Source organism: Macaca fascicularis, chromosome 15 (assembly GCF_037993035.2).
Source record: "Macaca fascicularis isolate 582-1 chromosome 15, T2T-MFA8v1.1".
Taxonomy (NCBI): Eukaryota; Metazoa; Chordata; class Mammalia; order Primates; family Cercopithecidae; genus Macaca; species Macaca fascicularis.
Window position 1 is genome coordinate 19,200,910 of NC_088389.1, and position 15,445 is coordinate 19,216,354.

At 55.8% G+C, this 15,445-nt stretch overlaps 2 protein-coding genes across 3 annotated transcripts; one reads left to right on the forward strand and one right to left on the reverse strand.

The window, feature by feature from the left end:
* The first annotated feature begins 4,813 nt into the window (after positions 1-4,813).
* On the forward strand, positions 4,814-9,700 carry RPL35 (ribosomal protein L35). Of its 2 annotated transcripts, XM_005580794.5 has the most exons (4): positions 4,814-4,867; positions 5,221-5,357; positions 6,554-6,635; positions 9,516-9,700. In XM_005580794.5, the coding sequence occupies exons 1-4, from the start codon at positions 4,865-4,867 to the stop codon at positions 9,663-9,665; spliced, it is 372 nt and encodes a 123-aa protein (XP_005580851.1). In that variant the 5' UTR covers positions 4,814-4,864; the 3' UTR covers positions 9,666-9,700. The 2 variants fall into 2 exon arrangements, with proteins under 2 accessions (XP_005580851.1, XP_073872686.1); XM_074016585.1 differs by lacking the exon at positions 6,554-6,635.
* Positions 8,326-14,706, reverse strand: WDR38 (WD repeat domain 38). Its single transcript, XM_005580792.5, has 9 exons — positions 14,575-14,706; positions 13,851-13,971; positions 11,788-11,904; positions 11,580-11,677; positions 11,224-11,304; positions 10,944-11,075; positions 10,692-10,841; positions 10,160-10,207; positions 8,326-10,069 (listed from the first exon to the last, which is right to left on the reverse strand). The coding sequence occupies exons 1-9, from the start codon at positions 14,641-14,643 to the stop codon at positions 9,941-9,943; spliced, it is 945 nt and encodes a 314-aa protein (XP_005580849.2). The 5' UTR covers positions 14,644-14,706; the 3' UTR covers positions 8,326-9,940.
* Positions 14,707-15,445: the final 739 nt, after the last annotated feature.

The window sequence follows — 15,445 nt, forward strand, 5'->3', positions numbered from 1 at the left end:
ATCCCAGCACTTTGGGAGGCCGAGACGGGCGGATCATGAGGTCAGGAGATCGAGACCATCCTGGCTAACACGGTGAAACCCCGTCTCTACTAAAAAATACAAAAAACTAGCCGGGCGAGGTGGCGGGTGCCTGTAGTCCCAGCTACTCAGGAGGCTGAGGCAGGAGAATGGTGTGAACCCGGGAGGTGGAGCTTGCAGTGAGCTGAGATCCAGCCACTGCACTCCAGCCTGGGCAACAGAGCAAGACTCCGTCTCAAAAAAAACGAAAAAAAAAGAAACGGGGTTTCTCCATGTTGGCTGGCCTGGTGTGGAACTCCTGACCTCAGGTGATCCGCCCACCTCTGCCTCCCGAAGTGCTGGGATTACAGGCATGAGCCACTGCACCCAGACAACTTTTTTTTTGAGATGGCGTCTCACTCTATTGCTCAGGCTGGAGTGCAGTGGCATGGTCTCGTCTCACTACACCCTCTACCTCCCAGGTTCAGGTGATTCTCCTGCCTCAGCCTCTGGAGTAGCTGGGATTACCGGCACCTGCCACCACATCTGGCTAACTTGTATTTTTAGTAGAGACAGGGTTTCACCATGTGGGCCAGGCTGGTTTCAAACTCCTGACCTCAGGTGATCCACCTGCCTCAGCTTCCCAAAGTGCTGGGATTACAGGTGTGAGCCACCGCACCCGGCCCCAATTTTGTATTTTTTGAGATGGAGTTTTGTTTTTTTGCCCAGGCTTGAGTGAAGTGGTGCAATCTTGGCTCACTGCAACTTCTGCCCCCCAGGTTCAAGCAATTCTCCTGCCTCAGCTGCCTGAGTAGCTGTGATTATAGGCACCACCACCATGCCCAGCTAATTTTTTTTTTTTTTTTTTTGTATTTTTAGTAGAGATGAGGTTTCACCATGTTGGCCAGGCTGGTCTCCAACTCCTGACCTCAGGTGATCCACCCACCTCGGCCTCCCAAAGTGCTAGGATTACAGACGTGAGCCACCTCACCTGGTTTCAAGTTGGGTGAATTTTGAAGGTACAGTAGATGAGATTTGCTGGTTGACTAGATGTGGCATGTAAGAGGAAGAGTCACAAATGACTTCAGTTTCGAAAAAGATGTGCAGAGTCATTAACTCTAAGCATTTGAAAAACAGGAAAGCCACCGTGCACCATTTGATTTTTTTTTTTTTTTTTTTTGAGACAGAGTTTCCCTCTTGTCACCCAGGCTGGAGTACAATGGCACGATCTCGGCTCACTGCAACCTCCACGTCCCGGGTTCAAGCGATTCTCTTGCCTCAGCCTCCAGATTAGCTGGGATTACAGGCGTGCACCGCCATGCCTGGCTGATTTTTGTATTTTTAGTAGAGACGGGGTTTCACCACGTTGGCCAGGCTGGTCTCGAATTCCTGACCTCAGGTGATCCGCCTGCCTCAGCCTCCCAAAGTGCTGGGATTACAAGCATGAGCCACCGTGCCTGGCCTAGATTTGCATTTAAGACTAAGCCATGCCGGCAGGTGCAGTGACTCACACCTGTAATCCCAACACTTTGGGAGGCCGAGTCGGGCAGATCACAAGGTTAAGAGTTCGAGACCAGCCTGGCCAACATGGTGGCCAGGTGAAACATAGTAAAACCCTGTCTCTACCAAAAAAACAAAAATTAGCTGGGCGTGGTGGCGCGTGCCTATAATCCCAGTTACTCGGGAGGCTGAGGCAGGAGAATCACTTCAACCCGGGAGACAGAGGTTGCAGTGAGCCGAGATCATGCTCCTGCATTCCAGCCTGGGCGACAGAGCAAGACTCCATTTTGGGGGGAAAAAAATACAAAGATTAGCCAGGCATAGTTGCACACACCTGTGTAATCCCAGCTACTCAGGAGGCTGAGGCACAAGAATCGCTTGAACCTGGGAGACAGAGGTTACAGCGAGCTGAAATCGTGCCACTACACTCTAGCCTGGGTGGAGTGAGACTCTATCTCAAAAAAAAAAGAAAGAAAAAGACTAAGCCATGCCAGGATTGCCCTCTACTCTCTTTTTTCCCTGTATCCCTCCACCTTCTGGAAGCCTGCCTCACCTTGGTGTGGGTCTAGGTTCATTAACTCATCCAACTCATCCAACAAGCTGGGCCTGAAGACTAGAAAAATTAATTCAGGTGTCTGCCAAGGTTCTGTCCCCAGAGAACTTCTAGGTTGGCTGTGGAAACAGACACATAAATGCATCATTTTATTTCAGACTGTTTGGGGCTAAGGAGAGGATTGCACAGAGGAAGTTGCTACTCAGGAGATGGGAGAAGTCTCCTTGTGGGTGGTTACACCTGGTAGTAACAAGAGGACAATCTGGCTTCAACCATAGCTCTAAGAGGTGGCGTGTCTTTATTAAGGGCAAAGGAGTGGCACTGGAGTACTGATTAATGCCTACTGGTTGGCAGACATTAATCAGAAAACCTAAACATGCCCTGCTTTGTGAATCCCTGTTTCACTTTCTGGGCTCTACTGAATCGTTCCTTCCTCTGGGAACATGAACACCGATGATATTTTGAGCCATTGTTATGCATCAGATTTGGGGTTAATAGGTTTACAGGTATCTCCTCTAATTCTCATAAATGCCTCATTTCACATGTCAGCAAACTGAGACTCAAGAGAGGGGAAGAGATTTCCCAAGAGTCTCAACTACTACCTTGGCAGCAGAGCAAGAATTTGAAACCTGGTCAGGTTCACTTTAAGAAAGGCTGTACTAGCCGGGCCCAGTGGCTCACGCCTGTAATCCCAGTATTTGGGAGGCCGAGGCAGGTGGATCACTTGAGGTCAGGAGTTCAAGACCAGCCTGGCTAAACCTTGTCTCTACTAAAAATAGAAAAATTTAGCTGGGCATAGTGGCACACACCTGTAGTCCCAGTTACTGGGGAGGCTAAGGCAGGAAAATCTCTTGAACCCGGGAGGTGGAGGTTGTAGTGAGCTGAGATCGTGCCACGGCACTCCAGCCTCGGCGACAGAGCCAGATTCCATCTCAAAAAATATATAAAAAATAAAATAAAAATAAAAAAGGCTGTATGGCCGGGCGCGGTGGCTCACGCCTGTAATCCCAGCACTTTGGGAGGCCGAGGCGGGCGGATCACGAGGTCAGGAGATCGAGACCATCCTGGCTAACACGGTGAAACCCCGTCTCTATTAAAAATACAAAAAAAAGTTAGCCGGGCGTGGTGGTGGGCGCCTGTAGTCCCAGCTGCTCGGGAGGCTGAGGCAGGAGAATGGCGTGAACCCGGGAGGCGGAGCTTGCAGTGAGCTGAGATCCGGCCACTGCACTCCAGCCTGGGGGACAAAGCAAGACTCCGTCTCAAAAAAAAAAAAAAAAAAAAAAAAAAAAAGGCTGTATGGCCAGGCGACGTGGCTCACGCCTGTAATCCTAGGCACTCTGGGAGGCCGAGGCGGGCGGATTGCTTGAGCCCAGGAGACCAGCCTGGGCAACAACTCTACAAAAAATAAACAAATTAGCCAGGCCTGGTGGCTTGTGCCTGTAGTTTCAGCTACTCAGGAGACTGAGGTGGGAAGACTGCTTGTACCCGGGAAGCGGAGGTTTTTTTTTTTTTTTTTTGAGAGGAGTCTCGCTCTGTCGCCCAGGCTGGAGTGCAGTGGCAGGATCTCGGTTCACTGCAAGCTCCGCCTCCCGGGTTTACGCCATTCTCCTGCCTCAGACTCCCGAGTAGCTGGGACTACAGGCACCCGCCACCTCGCCCGGCTAGTTTTTTGTATTTTTTAGTAGAGACGGGGTTTCACCGTGTTAGCCACGACGGTCTCGATCTCCTGACCTTGTGATCCGCCCGTCTCGGCCTCCCAAAGTGCTGGGATTACAGGCTTGAGCCACCCGCGCCACTGCCCTCCAGCCAGGTTGACAGAGCAAGACCCTGTCTCAAAACAAAACAAAAAAAGGCTGGGGGCCAGGCGTGGTGGCTCACACCTGCAATCCCAGGCACTCTGGGAGGCCGAGGCGGGCGGATCACCTAAGCTCAAGAGTTCAAGATCAGCCTGGGCAACATAGCGAAAACCCGTCTCTACCAAAAATACAAAAAATTAGCCAGGCGTGGTGGTGCATGCCTGTAATCACAGCTACTCAGCTACTCGGGAGGCTGGGGCAGGAGAATCGCTGGAACCCGGGAGGCGGAGGTTGCAGTGAGTCGAGATCGCGACACTGCACTCCAGCCTGGCAGCCTGGGCGACAGAGCGAGGCTCTGTCTCTAAATAAATAAATAAATAAATAAAAATAAAAGATGTATAAATAAATAAATAAAAATAAAAGATGTAAATGCTCTTTGCAGCTCCACATACTGCCTCCCCAGAACCTTTATAGAGTTGGATTATAACTGTCCGAGCCGGCCCCTCCCGCCCACCTCGCACTTTAAATTCCTCTAGGACATAAGCCTCGGTTCATCATTTTTGAAACCTCTGGCCCCTCCTCCCCTCAGCACCCCCAGACTACTGGCGCCCAGCTCAGAGTTGCCCAGATTGGGAGATCTGCAAGGTTTCCCGAATGAATGAATGAACGAATGACTGAATGGACGAATTCGAGTCCTCCGTGTGCCACCTCTGGTAAGCTGCCGCCCACGTTGGGCCTCGGTTTCCCCAACTGCGCGCCTAGAGCGTGACGCCGACCTCGCTATCAAGCGGTGCCGTGAAAAAATGCAAGCACCACGGGGCGGGGCTCCAGCCCTTCCGGACGGGGTTGGCCGTACCACGGCGCTCCTCGGGGAGATGGGGCGGAGCCGGGGCTCCCCCGCTGCGGCGCCATTGGCCGCGCCCGCCGCCACCCGGCAGTAGTTGTGGAGGTCAGCCCCGCCTACTTCCTCTTTGCCTAGGAGCGGGCGGCGGCGGCGGCATCGGCTCCCTGTGCAGCAATGGTGAGAGCGGCGGAATCGGGCGCCATCCGATCGCTGTGAGGCGCGGGGGTTGGGGCAGGCGGTGCGGGCTGAGTCCCCAGATTCTGTCTGCCAGCCGGGCCTGTGGGGCGCCGCGCAGAACGGTCTCGCGCCACCACAGCCCGCCTCTTCGCTTCTCTGCCGGGAGAGGCGCGCTGCCGGGGCCTGGGTTACTGTAGCCGAGCACGGCCGTTGAGGGAGACTGTCGTGAGTCCTGGGTGGGGCTCCGGCGCACTCGTAGTCGATGGCGAATCGCGCACCTTTGGGGCTGGCCACGCAGGTGAAGGGGATACGGCCCCGCGGCCTGGCTGAGCCACACGCTCTCTTGCGCGCAGGCCAAGATCAAGGCTCGAGATCTTCGCGGGAAGAAGAAGGAGGAGCTGCTGAAACAGCTGGACGACCTGAAGGTGGAACTGTCCCAGCTGCGCGTCGCCAAAGTGACAGGTGGTGCGGCCTCCAAGCTCTCTAAGATGTAAGTGAGGCGACCGGATCACAGCCCTCGTGGGTGGGGAGCACGTGTGCATCGGGATCGTCGGAGGATTTCAAAGTTGGCTTAAGGAGCTGACCGCTTAGATGCCCACTCCGTGCATCTTGGGGCGCATGGGAGAACCGTTGTGTGCTTAGCCTCTTACCTGCCTTGACCTTGGCGGTCCTTGTGCCTGGAGTGCATCCCCGGAGACCTACCTGAATGCTACCTTCAAAGCTACCTGGACCCTTTCCTTCCGCTTCCCACCAACACTTGAGTTTTTAATTCACCTTTCGCCTCTTGGTAGGTGGGTGGCTTGCACCCTGGAGTGGCAGCGTAAGTTATTTTACATGGCTAAGAGTGCGGGAGACTTGTGAAAGGAATGTGGGTTTGGAGTTCATCAACTTGGGTACAAAGTCCACTTCTCAAAAAAAAATCAGATGGGTGTGGTGCAGGCCTGTAGTCCCAGCGACTCTGGAGGCTGAGGCAGGAGGATCACTTGAGCCCAGGAGTTGGGAGGCTATGATGGAGCCACTGCTCTTCAGCCTGGTTGACAGGTGAAACCCTGTCTCCAAAAAAAAAGGTGGTCGTCCTCTTTTCCCCCAAACAACCTTAGTGCGGGCAGGGGTGGGAGGATTGGATAAGCACGGTTGCACACTGAATCCTCAGCCGTCTACTAGGTGACTCCCTCATCCTGCCATGACTACAAATAACTTCTGCCCAGCTTGTTGCTTGCTTCAGTCTCCTGGCTTGTAGTGACTCCAGTTTGCCAATGTCTCATTTCTCCTGCGATTCCCTAAACTAGCCTGATTGATTGCCTGCTTTGTGGCATGATTCCCTCCCATCAGCTCATTGAAACTGGCATTGGTCGGGTCTTAGCCCTCAGGATAAATTCGTGTTCTGGGATTGAAGGTCTTCTCCTGATCTGCCTCATTTATCCAGCCTGCACTTCCTCAAAGCCTCTGCTGTCTCAGCTGACACTTTACAGCTCAACAGCACTGGACTCCCTGCCCCATTCCTGGAACGCCCATCCCATGTCCCTCTCTTCTCCCCTCAGACCTCACTCCCAGAACACTTTCCTCCTGAGTGAATACGTATGGGCTGATAGGGGAGGCTGCAGCTATCCCTGCCCTATGTATGGGGTCCTGAGCCTTGGGAAGTGCTGTGTTTCTTCCCCATCTTCACTGACATCTGTTTTGTAGACGAGTCGTCCGCAAATCCATCGCCCGTGTTCTCACAGTCATTAACCAGACTCAGAAAGAAAACCTCAGGAAATTCTACAAGGTGAGTCTGCTGGGGCATAGGGAAGGTTGGCTTCAGGGAGCTAAGTGCTAGCCGTCCCTGGCCAGGGGGCATGGTAAGGAGGTCTTCCTTGGTGCCTGGGGCTGAGAGTGGTTAGCCTTCCCAATTTGTTGCTGGGCTCTCCCTTCTACCAGTGTCTTGCACTGGCATGTGGCTCTGCAGACCACTTCTCAGGCTGCACGTGTCAATAATTCATGGGGCTTGGGGTATCCTGGCTGGAGACTCTGGTTTTGAATCCAGCCTTCCCAGTTGAGTGGCTTGGGCAGTGATGGGACTGGCTGTTGAAGGTTTTCACTGCCTCTTACTAGTACTGGGTGTCAGTCAGTGCCTGCCAGGCACCTGCCATGCTCGTTTTTCAGATGAGGACCCTGAGGCCTAGACACCCACAACCAATGGCATGATGGGCCCCGGTTCCAAACCTTGCTTTGGGGAGGGTCGGCTTGAGTGTTCCTGGGAGGTGTGCACAGGCGTCTGGCATCCCTCTTAGTCTTGACTTTTTTTTTTTTTTTTTTTTTGAGACGGAGTCTCGCTCTGTCACCCAGGCTGGAGTGCAGTGCCCGGATCTCAGCCCACTGCAAGCTCCGCCTCCCGGGTTTATGCCATTCTCCTGCCTCAGCCTCCCGAGTAGCTGGGACTACAGGGGCCCGCCACCTTGCCCGGCTAGTTTTTTGTATTTTTTTATTAGAGACGGGGTTTCACTGTGTTAGCCAGGAAGGTCTCGATCTCCTGACCTCGTGATCCGCCCGTCTCGGCTTCCCAAAGTGCTGGGATTACAGGCTTGAGCCACCGCTCCCGGCCTAGCCTTGAATTTTAATGACCATTTTCTGGTCTTGTCCTTAACATTCGTCTTACTAGGGTTCAAGCAGAGTAACAAAACTAGTGGGAGACGGTGTGTACACACACATCCAACGTATTCTGAAGAATGGGTTTAGGTGATTGTGGGGGCTGGCTGGGACTCAGGGCCCAGGTTGAAGCTGCTGTTCCCAGAGGGGACTTGGAGGGAGCCTCAGCCCTGCACTTAAGGCTTTCAGCTGATTGGATCGGGCCTTCTGGGATTAGCCAGGATAATCTCCCCCAAAGTTACCTGATGAGGGTCTTTAATTTTTTTTTTTTTTTTGAGAGTCAGTCTCACTCTGTTGCCCAGGCTGGAGTGCAGTGGTACAATCTTGGCTCACTGCAAGCTCTGCCCCCTGGGTTCATGCCATTCTCCTGCCTCAGCCTCCCGAGTAGCTGGGACTACAGGCGCCCGCCACCATGCCCGGCTAATTTTTGTATTTTTAGTAGAGACGGGGTTTCACCTTGTTAGCCAGGATGGTCTCCATCTCCTGACGTTGTGATCCGCCCGTCTCAGCCTCCCAAAGTGCTGGGATTACAGGTGTGAGCCACCATGCCTGAGGGTCTTTCATGTGCAAAATGGTTCCACATCACTACCCAAGTTAGTGTTTGAATAACTTTGAAGGTTTGACATGGAAACAGCAGCCATGGCTGATGAAGTGCCACAGGCCCATAACCGCAGCTACTGGGAAGCCGAGGCAGGAGATGGCTTGAGCGCAGGAGATGGCTTGAGCCCAGGAGTTAAAGTGCAGTCTGGGCAACATAGTGAGGCCGCATCTCAAAAAAATAAAAAGAGCCATAGTGTAGCTATGTTAGCTGTTCAGGGGACACTAGCATGTGTGTGGCAAAAATAAATCTTTAATGTCAACAGCTCCGTGTGGCTAGTGGTTGTTTGGGGGACAGCAGAACTCTAGGGGGTTAGCCAATGTGAAAAGGACGAATGCCTAGCCAGTGCCAGCAGGAATGAGGGATGTGGGAGGACAAACACTTTCCTGCCTCCACGTACCCTCCAGGGCTGGCCCTCATTGTCCAGGGATCTTTCTGCAGTCCTCTGGCCACCTGCAGGGGCCTGGGGCCCTGTGACCTCAGCATCCAGCTTAGCTAGGGTGTGTCCCGCACCTGACTTGTTCCGGTCAGGGAGAGCCTGCACGCCCTTTCCCCTGGCCCCCGCCGTGCTTGCCTTTGAGGGTACTGCCCATCTTTAAGAGACGCCTTCCTTCATCTCTCCTCCCCCACACCATGGGCCATTCGTTACCTGTTCCGTCTTCCTCACTAGGCTGGGACCCCTGAGCCGGGACTGGGTCACATTCTTTGCCAAGCCAGCTCGCAGCACAGGGCCCAGTCCTGAAGGGGGCGCAGGGGACCTTTGCAGAACACAGGAGGGACCAGTGAGAGCCATCATGGTCTAGAACCCCCTGCTGGAGAGCAAGTGGGGCAGGAGTGGGAGCCAAGGACGGAGAGACGGATGATGGCTCTGTGACAGCTGTGGGCAGGGGCCCCAAAGCAGGAAGAGGGTGGGGCGAGTGGCCTTGGCCAGCCAGGCCTCTGAGGCTGGACATTCATGTGGGCAGCACCTGTTGGGCCCTGCCTACAGATGGATGGAATACTGCCTCAGCCCCCAGCATACTCACTAACCAGAGCCGAGGTAGCAGTAACCACACCCGGGGCTTGGGAGGTGCTGCGCACCCTGTACTAGATTGTCATGTGACTGACTGTCCTCCTGACTGGGAATCGGGCACTGGAAGGAGCACTGAGTTGAGAGTCAACTTGCCTGAGGTGCAAGCCCCAGCTCTTCCACAGCTTTGCCAAGACTTGGGCACTCAGCCCAGGTCGGCAGACTTACACGAAATGAGGATGGCCCCACCAGGCTTAAATTTGGGGGGATTAAATTGAGCTAGTGAAGTATGTGGCCTGCTGCCAGTCCTTTGGCAGCAGCGTCCTCCTGAGTGGCTCTGGATGGCCCTCCCGAGCCCCGTTTGCTGCTATCAGACCCGGGTTCTTGGATTCACCCTGCCATCTGTCTCCCAGGGCAAGAAGTACAAGCCCCTGGACCTGCGGCCTAAGAAGACACGCGCCATGCGCCGCCGGCTCAACAAGCACGAGGAGAACTTGAAGACCAAGAAGCAGCAGCGGAAGGAGCGGCTGTACCCGCTGCGGAAGTACGCGGTCAAGGCCTGAGTGGCGCGTTGTCAATAAAGCACAGCTGGCTGAGACTGCTTTGTTTCCTGGCACTTCCACTGATTGGGTTGAGGCGGGTGGGTCTGGTTCTGGGGACCAGGTGTCTGATGGGTTCCAGCAAGCATCCCGCCCGCTGCTGTTGTCTGCTGTGGTTGGGCCGGGAGAGTCCTGGCCATGGGGATCTGTTGGATGCCGGCACAGTCACTTTGGGCCTGTGGTGGGAAGCGGCGTGCCACTGAGGGGAGCGGGTGAGGTCGGCGCCCTCCCAGGTGGTGTTAGGTTTGAGGGTCGCTGGGTGATTTGGTCGTGCGGGATATTCGACGTCTGGTCTGATCGGCAGCTCCAGACACTAAGATTTTCCCATCTGGGGTGAAGGCACAGGTGTGGGCCACATCCAGGACTCCCTGCCAAGAGTAGAGGGTGGGGCTCGAGGCAAGTCCTGCCTTGGGAGAAGCTGTCCATGGCTCCCTCAGTGCCACAGCGCCCTGCCTTACCTTCAGGGTCTCAAGGCACTTTCCTGTGTTGCAGTCCCAGACTTTGACCTGGAAAAGGAGGGGGCATGGCAGGAATCCTCGACAGGCCACTGTGGCATCTGAAGCCACCTCCAGGAAAGTCCCAGACAACATTTTTTTGAGATGGAGTCTTTGCTTGAACTCGTGACCTCAGGTGATACACCTACCTCTACCTCCCAAAGTGCTGGGATTACAGGTGTGAGCCACCGCCCCTGGGCCAAAGAACATCTGAGCCGCTTGGTGTGGGTTTTGTTTGTGGGCTGTATTTGAAATTTCAGAGCAGGAGTTCCCTTCTGCCTGATGCCATTTGGGTCATGGAAATGTCAATGCAGTTGCCAATGGGCCAGCCCTGACCTTGTGCTGGCCATTAGGTGGAGAGGCTGGCACCTGGGTCCTGCCCTTGCCCCCTCCTAGCTAGGGCAAGTGGGGATGTGGGCCTTCTGGAGTGAGTGCTGAGGGCTCCTGGTGGAGGGAGGGTGGGTGGGTAGGAGTGGGACAGGCCTGGGGTGGTTACCATGCGGGAATAGCCGGCGCTGGCCAGCCACAGCTCGTCGGGAGAGAAGGCTATGCTCTTCACCCAGGTGACGTGGCCCTTCAGTTGAATAAGCAGGCTGCTGGTTGTGGGCTTCCAGATGTGGATGGTCTTGTCCCAGGAACCGGAGGCCTGGACAGCAGACAGCTCTGATCCCTGGGGTTTGGGGCCTGGGAGCCTTAAGGGCCTGGCTGCCAGCAGGGGACCACCCTGGAACCCAGGACACCCACTTACCAGGAGGCCAGATGCTGAGTAGCACAGGCAGCTGATGTTGCCACTGTGTCCCTCTAGCGCCTGGTGGGAGACTGCTGGGGTCCCCGTCCGCAGGTCCCAGATGCGTATGGTGGAGTCCCAGGAGCCGGTGGCCTGCAGGCAGCTTCTGTGTGTCTGGCCCCGCCAGCTCCCCACCCACTCCGCATTTAGGTGGGTCCCGGAGTCCATCCCCTTCCCACCGCTCCGCTCCAAGTGGGTATGGGGCCACCAAGGTGGGGCCCAGGGCAGAGGTTAGGCTCACCAGGCAGTTCACCGTGGGTGAGAAGTCGCTGCTCTGGACGGAGTCTCGGTGCCCAACTAAGAGGCGCAGCATCTGGCCAGACTAGAGAGAGCCCTGAGCTTCAGGAGGCAGCAGAGGGCAGCTGGCTACCTGGGCCTTGACAGTCCAGGCAAGGGGACCTTGTGCAAAAAGCCTGAGGGCTGCTGTGTGCAGGGAGGCCTGGAGAGGCGGCTGTGGCCAGGTCGGGGCAGCCTTGGTTGCCCGCTGTGGGCATGGGCCCTGGGGAACCAGTGGAGGGTTTGAGCCGGGAGGGCAACACTGGTGACATCCTCTCTGGAACTGAGTCCCAGGCTGGTGGCCCCAAGCCCTTGACATACCTGCACTTCCCAAAGCATCACCCGCTTGTCCCAGCCACCTGATGCCAGCTGCCTCGAGTCAGGGCTAAAGCTGACCGTCTCCACACTCCGTTGGTGACCTGCAGGCACCAGCCCGGGGTCGGGGAAGGAGGAAAGGTGACATGACACAGGACATAGCACCGTCTGAAAGGGAACGCAGGCCTGGCTGCTTAGCTCCCAGCTCACTCACCCTTCAGGACCTGCAGACACTTGGCTCTTGCCACGTCCCACAGGCGGACAGTGCAGTCACAGGAGGCGCTGGCGAAGAGGTGGCCATCAGGGGAGAAGCGGCAGAACTTCACGGGGCCTGGGTGGGTGGCCACAGTCAGGTGACAGAGCACTGCCCGCCACCTTCTGCCCACACAGTCCAATCCTTGCTAATTTTCCCAGCCTCGTTGCCAGCCGCCCCTCACCCAAACTCCAGCCTCCCAGAAATGCCTGGATTTCCATGGCTTGGCCTGGGCTGGGCCGTCAGCCTTGGAACACCCAACCTCAGTGTGCTCATCTGAAAAATCATCAATACCCAAGTCAAAGTAAGGACCTCTGGCCGGGCGCGGTGGCTCAAGCCTGTAATCCCAGCACTTTGGGAGGCCGAGGCGGGTGGATCACGAGGTCAGGAGATCGAGACCATCCTGGCTAACATGGTGAAACCCCGTCTCTACTAAAAATACAAAAAACTAGCCGGGCGTGGTGGCGGGCGCCTGTAGTCCCAGCTACTCGGAGGCTGAGGCAGGAGAATGGCGTGAACCCGGGAGGCGGAGCTTGCAGTGAGCCGAGATCGCGCCACTGCACTCCAGCCTGGGTGACACAGCGCGAGACTCCGTCTCAAAAAAAAAAAAAAAAAAGTAAGGACCTCCCAGAAACTTGCCCTAACAACTGCTGCCTAGGTGAATTGCCTCCTTTGAGCTCCCAGCCCCTGATTTTCCCTCCTTGCAGCATTAATCAGACTGCCTATAATTGCCTGATTTTTTTTTTTTCTTGTCTCATGAATAATAATTAAAATAGTTACATCTGTTGAGTCCTCACTGGGTGCTAGATACTTTGCTTGCAGTGGAAATGGCTCAGCGAGGTGACAGGACTTGACCAAGATCAAAGTCAAAACAGTGGTAGGTACGACATGGCTGAAACTTAAGTACATCATGCTAAGTGAAATAAGCCAGTCACAAAAAGACAAATACTGTGTGACTCCACTTAGAGGCACCCAGAGACGTCAGATTCATCGAGACAAAAAGAAAAACTGTGGTTGTCAGGGGCTAGGAGGAGGGAGATTGGGGACTTGTTTAGTGGGGACAGAGGTTCAGTTTTGCAAGAGGAAAAGAGTTCTGGAGATTGCTGTCATGACAATGTGAAGGTACTGGATTCTCTGAACTGTACACTTAAAAATGTATACAACAAGGTGGGCACAGTGATTCACGCCTTTAATCCCAACACAAGGCCGGGCGCGGTGGCTCAAGCCTGTAATCCCAGCACTTTGGGAGGCCAAGACGGGCAGATCACGAGGTCAGGAGATTGAGACCATCCTGGCTAACACGGTGAAACCCCGTCTCTACTAAAAAATACAAAAAAATAGCCGGGCGAGGTGGCGGGTGCCTGTAGTCCCAGCTACTCGGGAGGCTGAGGCAGGAGAATGGCGTAAACCCGGGAGGCAGAGTTTGCAGTGAGCTGAGATCAGGCCACTGCACTCCAGCCTGGGCGACAGAGCAAGACTCCGTCTCAAAAAAAAAAAAAAAAAAAAAAAATCCCAACACTTCGGGGGACTGGTGGGGTGGGGGTGGGGGGGGGTGGATCACAAGGTCAGAAGTTCAAGACCAGCCTGGCCAAGATGGTGAAATACCGTCTCTACTAAAAATACAAAAAAAAATTAGCCGGGTGTGGTGGCAGGTGCCTGTAATCCCACCTACTTGGGAGGCTGAGGCAGAGAATTACTTGAACCCAGGAGGCAGGGGTTACAGTGAGCCAAGGTTGTCCAGCCTGGGTAACAGAGCGAGATTCCGTCACACACAAAAAAATATACAACGGTAAGTATTACGTGTGTTACATCACAGTTTGCGTGTGTGTGTGTTTTTAAAGAAGGATCTGAGTCCAGGCCTGTTAGAGTCTAAGCCCCAGTGCCCAGGTATCACATCCCATCTCCTGTCCTGCCTAGCCCTGCCCTGCACCCATGCCCAGCTCTTCGGAGGTCGCTGCGGTCAGCTCTGCAGAATGCCAGAGCCTTGTGCCTCAGGTCTTCCGAGCCAGGTGTGGGAGTCCCACCTGTGTGGCCACCCAGCCTCCACAGCAGCTGCCCACTCCGGGTCTCCCAGCCATACACGCAGCCATCCTCTGAGCCTGTGAGCAGCATCTGGCCATCAGGGGAGAAGGCAGAGGAATTGACCTAGAAACAGAGCGCAAAAGCGGTCCCATTCTGGGGAAGAAACCCCTGTCCACTCATCTCTGACCCCTAAACACTGCCCCCAAGAGCCTGGGGTTGGAGCTGGACTTCAAGCCTCACTCCACCACCAGAGCCCAGAACCCGGGACCCACTGGGCTCCCTGGAGCCCAGTAAAACCAGAGCCTGCCGCTAGAGGCAGGAGCCTTCTCTGGAACCTTAGCCTGGAACCCCAGAGCCAAGATCTCATTCCAAAGCTGCAGCTGACAACGGAGAGCCCAGAATCTACTCTAAGCCCTGAGTTCACTTTAGAGCCAGGGCCCCAGAAAGCACCAGAGTCAGCAGGGAGCTTTGTGCCCCTCTCCAGGCAGAGCCCAGAGCCCGGGGCTCTTTTTAGAGGCAGAGCTTAGAACCTAGAGCTGCTCTGGAGCTGGGGCCCAGCACTAGAGCCGAGAGCCTACTTTGAGCCTTCTTGGGTTAGCAAAGTCTACTCTAGACTCCATATCCTAAGCTAATGCCCAGAGAACATTCTGGAACCCCCACTACACAGAACCAGGAACCACTCTGCACGCAAAGCCGGGAGTCTGGGCAGAGCCCGCTGGGCCTTACCTCCCCGCCGTGACGGCCGAAGAATTTCACTCTCCGCACGGCCAGGGTGGCCGGGACCCCGCTGTTCATGGGCGCCCGGCCCCGCCCCGACCTGGCGGGCTCCCACCTAGGCGGCCGTGGGACCCCAGGACTGGGCGGAGGAAAGGGGAAACTGTGTACAAGCCGTCTCCATGGTAATCGGGGCGGGGCGTACAGCCACGGTGGGGTCCCTGCAAAGCCACGAGGACTGACAGGCAGGGCCAGACCGCTCGCAGCTCGGAGGAGGTGGAGACGCAGCAGGCGGGACACCGGTGGGCTCGGAGAAGGGACTTCCCGCGCCAGCCGCTGCGCTTCCACCCTAGGGCAGCTCTCGCGGGGGGCAACACGGCATGCAGAGGGGCCGCTAGAGGGCGCCCCGGCCACACGCACCGCGTGGTCCAGACCCCGCGTCCTGCGGACTGTGGACTGCAAAGGGTCCCTGCACCCCTTTGAGACAGGGGAGCAACGAGCCTGTCTCCCCATCTCATAACAGGGAGCATCAGTCCTGCCCCACAGGACTCCAGGGGTGAGCCAAGCACAGGGCCTGGCACATGGTAGATGCCCAAGAGGGCCCGCTCAGGAGCCACTACCCCTTCTGTCCAGGAGTGGCCAGTACTGAGGTTGAGGATGTCCCAGGAGAGCGCTGGGGACAGTAGCCAGCTCTGTCCTCCAGGGCGTGGGAGCCAGAGGTAGCGTGTGTAAAGTACATGGCATTAAAAGTGGGGTCACGTCGCTGCTAACATTCCTGGCAGCACAAAATGTGCCATCTGAGGATGGGGTGGAGGCTGGGGTGCAGGGAGGGGGGCGGGGGACCAGTGCCCGGGAGCTGCGAGGATCCTTACCGGATAGCGCA

Excerpts from the sequence above, each read along its gene's own strand:
- RPL35 (XM_005580794.5), top strand. Across the intron at positions 5,358-6,553 it reads GCCTCCAAGCTCTCTAAGAT|ACGAGTCGTCCGCAAATCCA; the intron begins GTAAGTGAGGCG and ends TCTGTTTTGTAG. Across the intron at positions 6,636-9,515 it reads ACCTCAGGAAATTCTACAAG|GGCAAGAAGTACAAGCCCCT; the intron begins GTGAGTCTGCTG and ends TCTGTCTCCCAG.
- WDR38 (XM_005580792.5), bottom strand. The coding sequence starts at position 14,643 with ATGAACAGCGGGGTCCCGGCCACCCTGGCCGTGCGGAGAGTGAAATTC. Across the intron at positions 11,305-11,579 it reads TGATGCTTTGGGAAGTGCAG|TCTGGCCAGATGCTGCGCCT; the intron begins GTATGTCAAGGG and ends GGCTCTCTCTAG. Across the intron at positions 10,208-10,691 it reads GCGCCGGCTATTCCCGCATG|GTCAAAGTCTGGGACTGCAA; the intron begins GTAACCACCCCA and ends CTCCTTTTCCAG.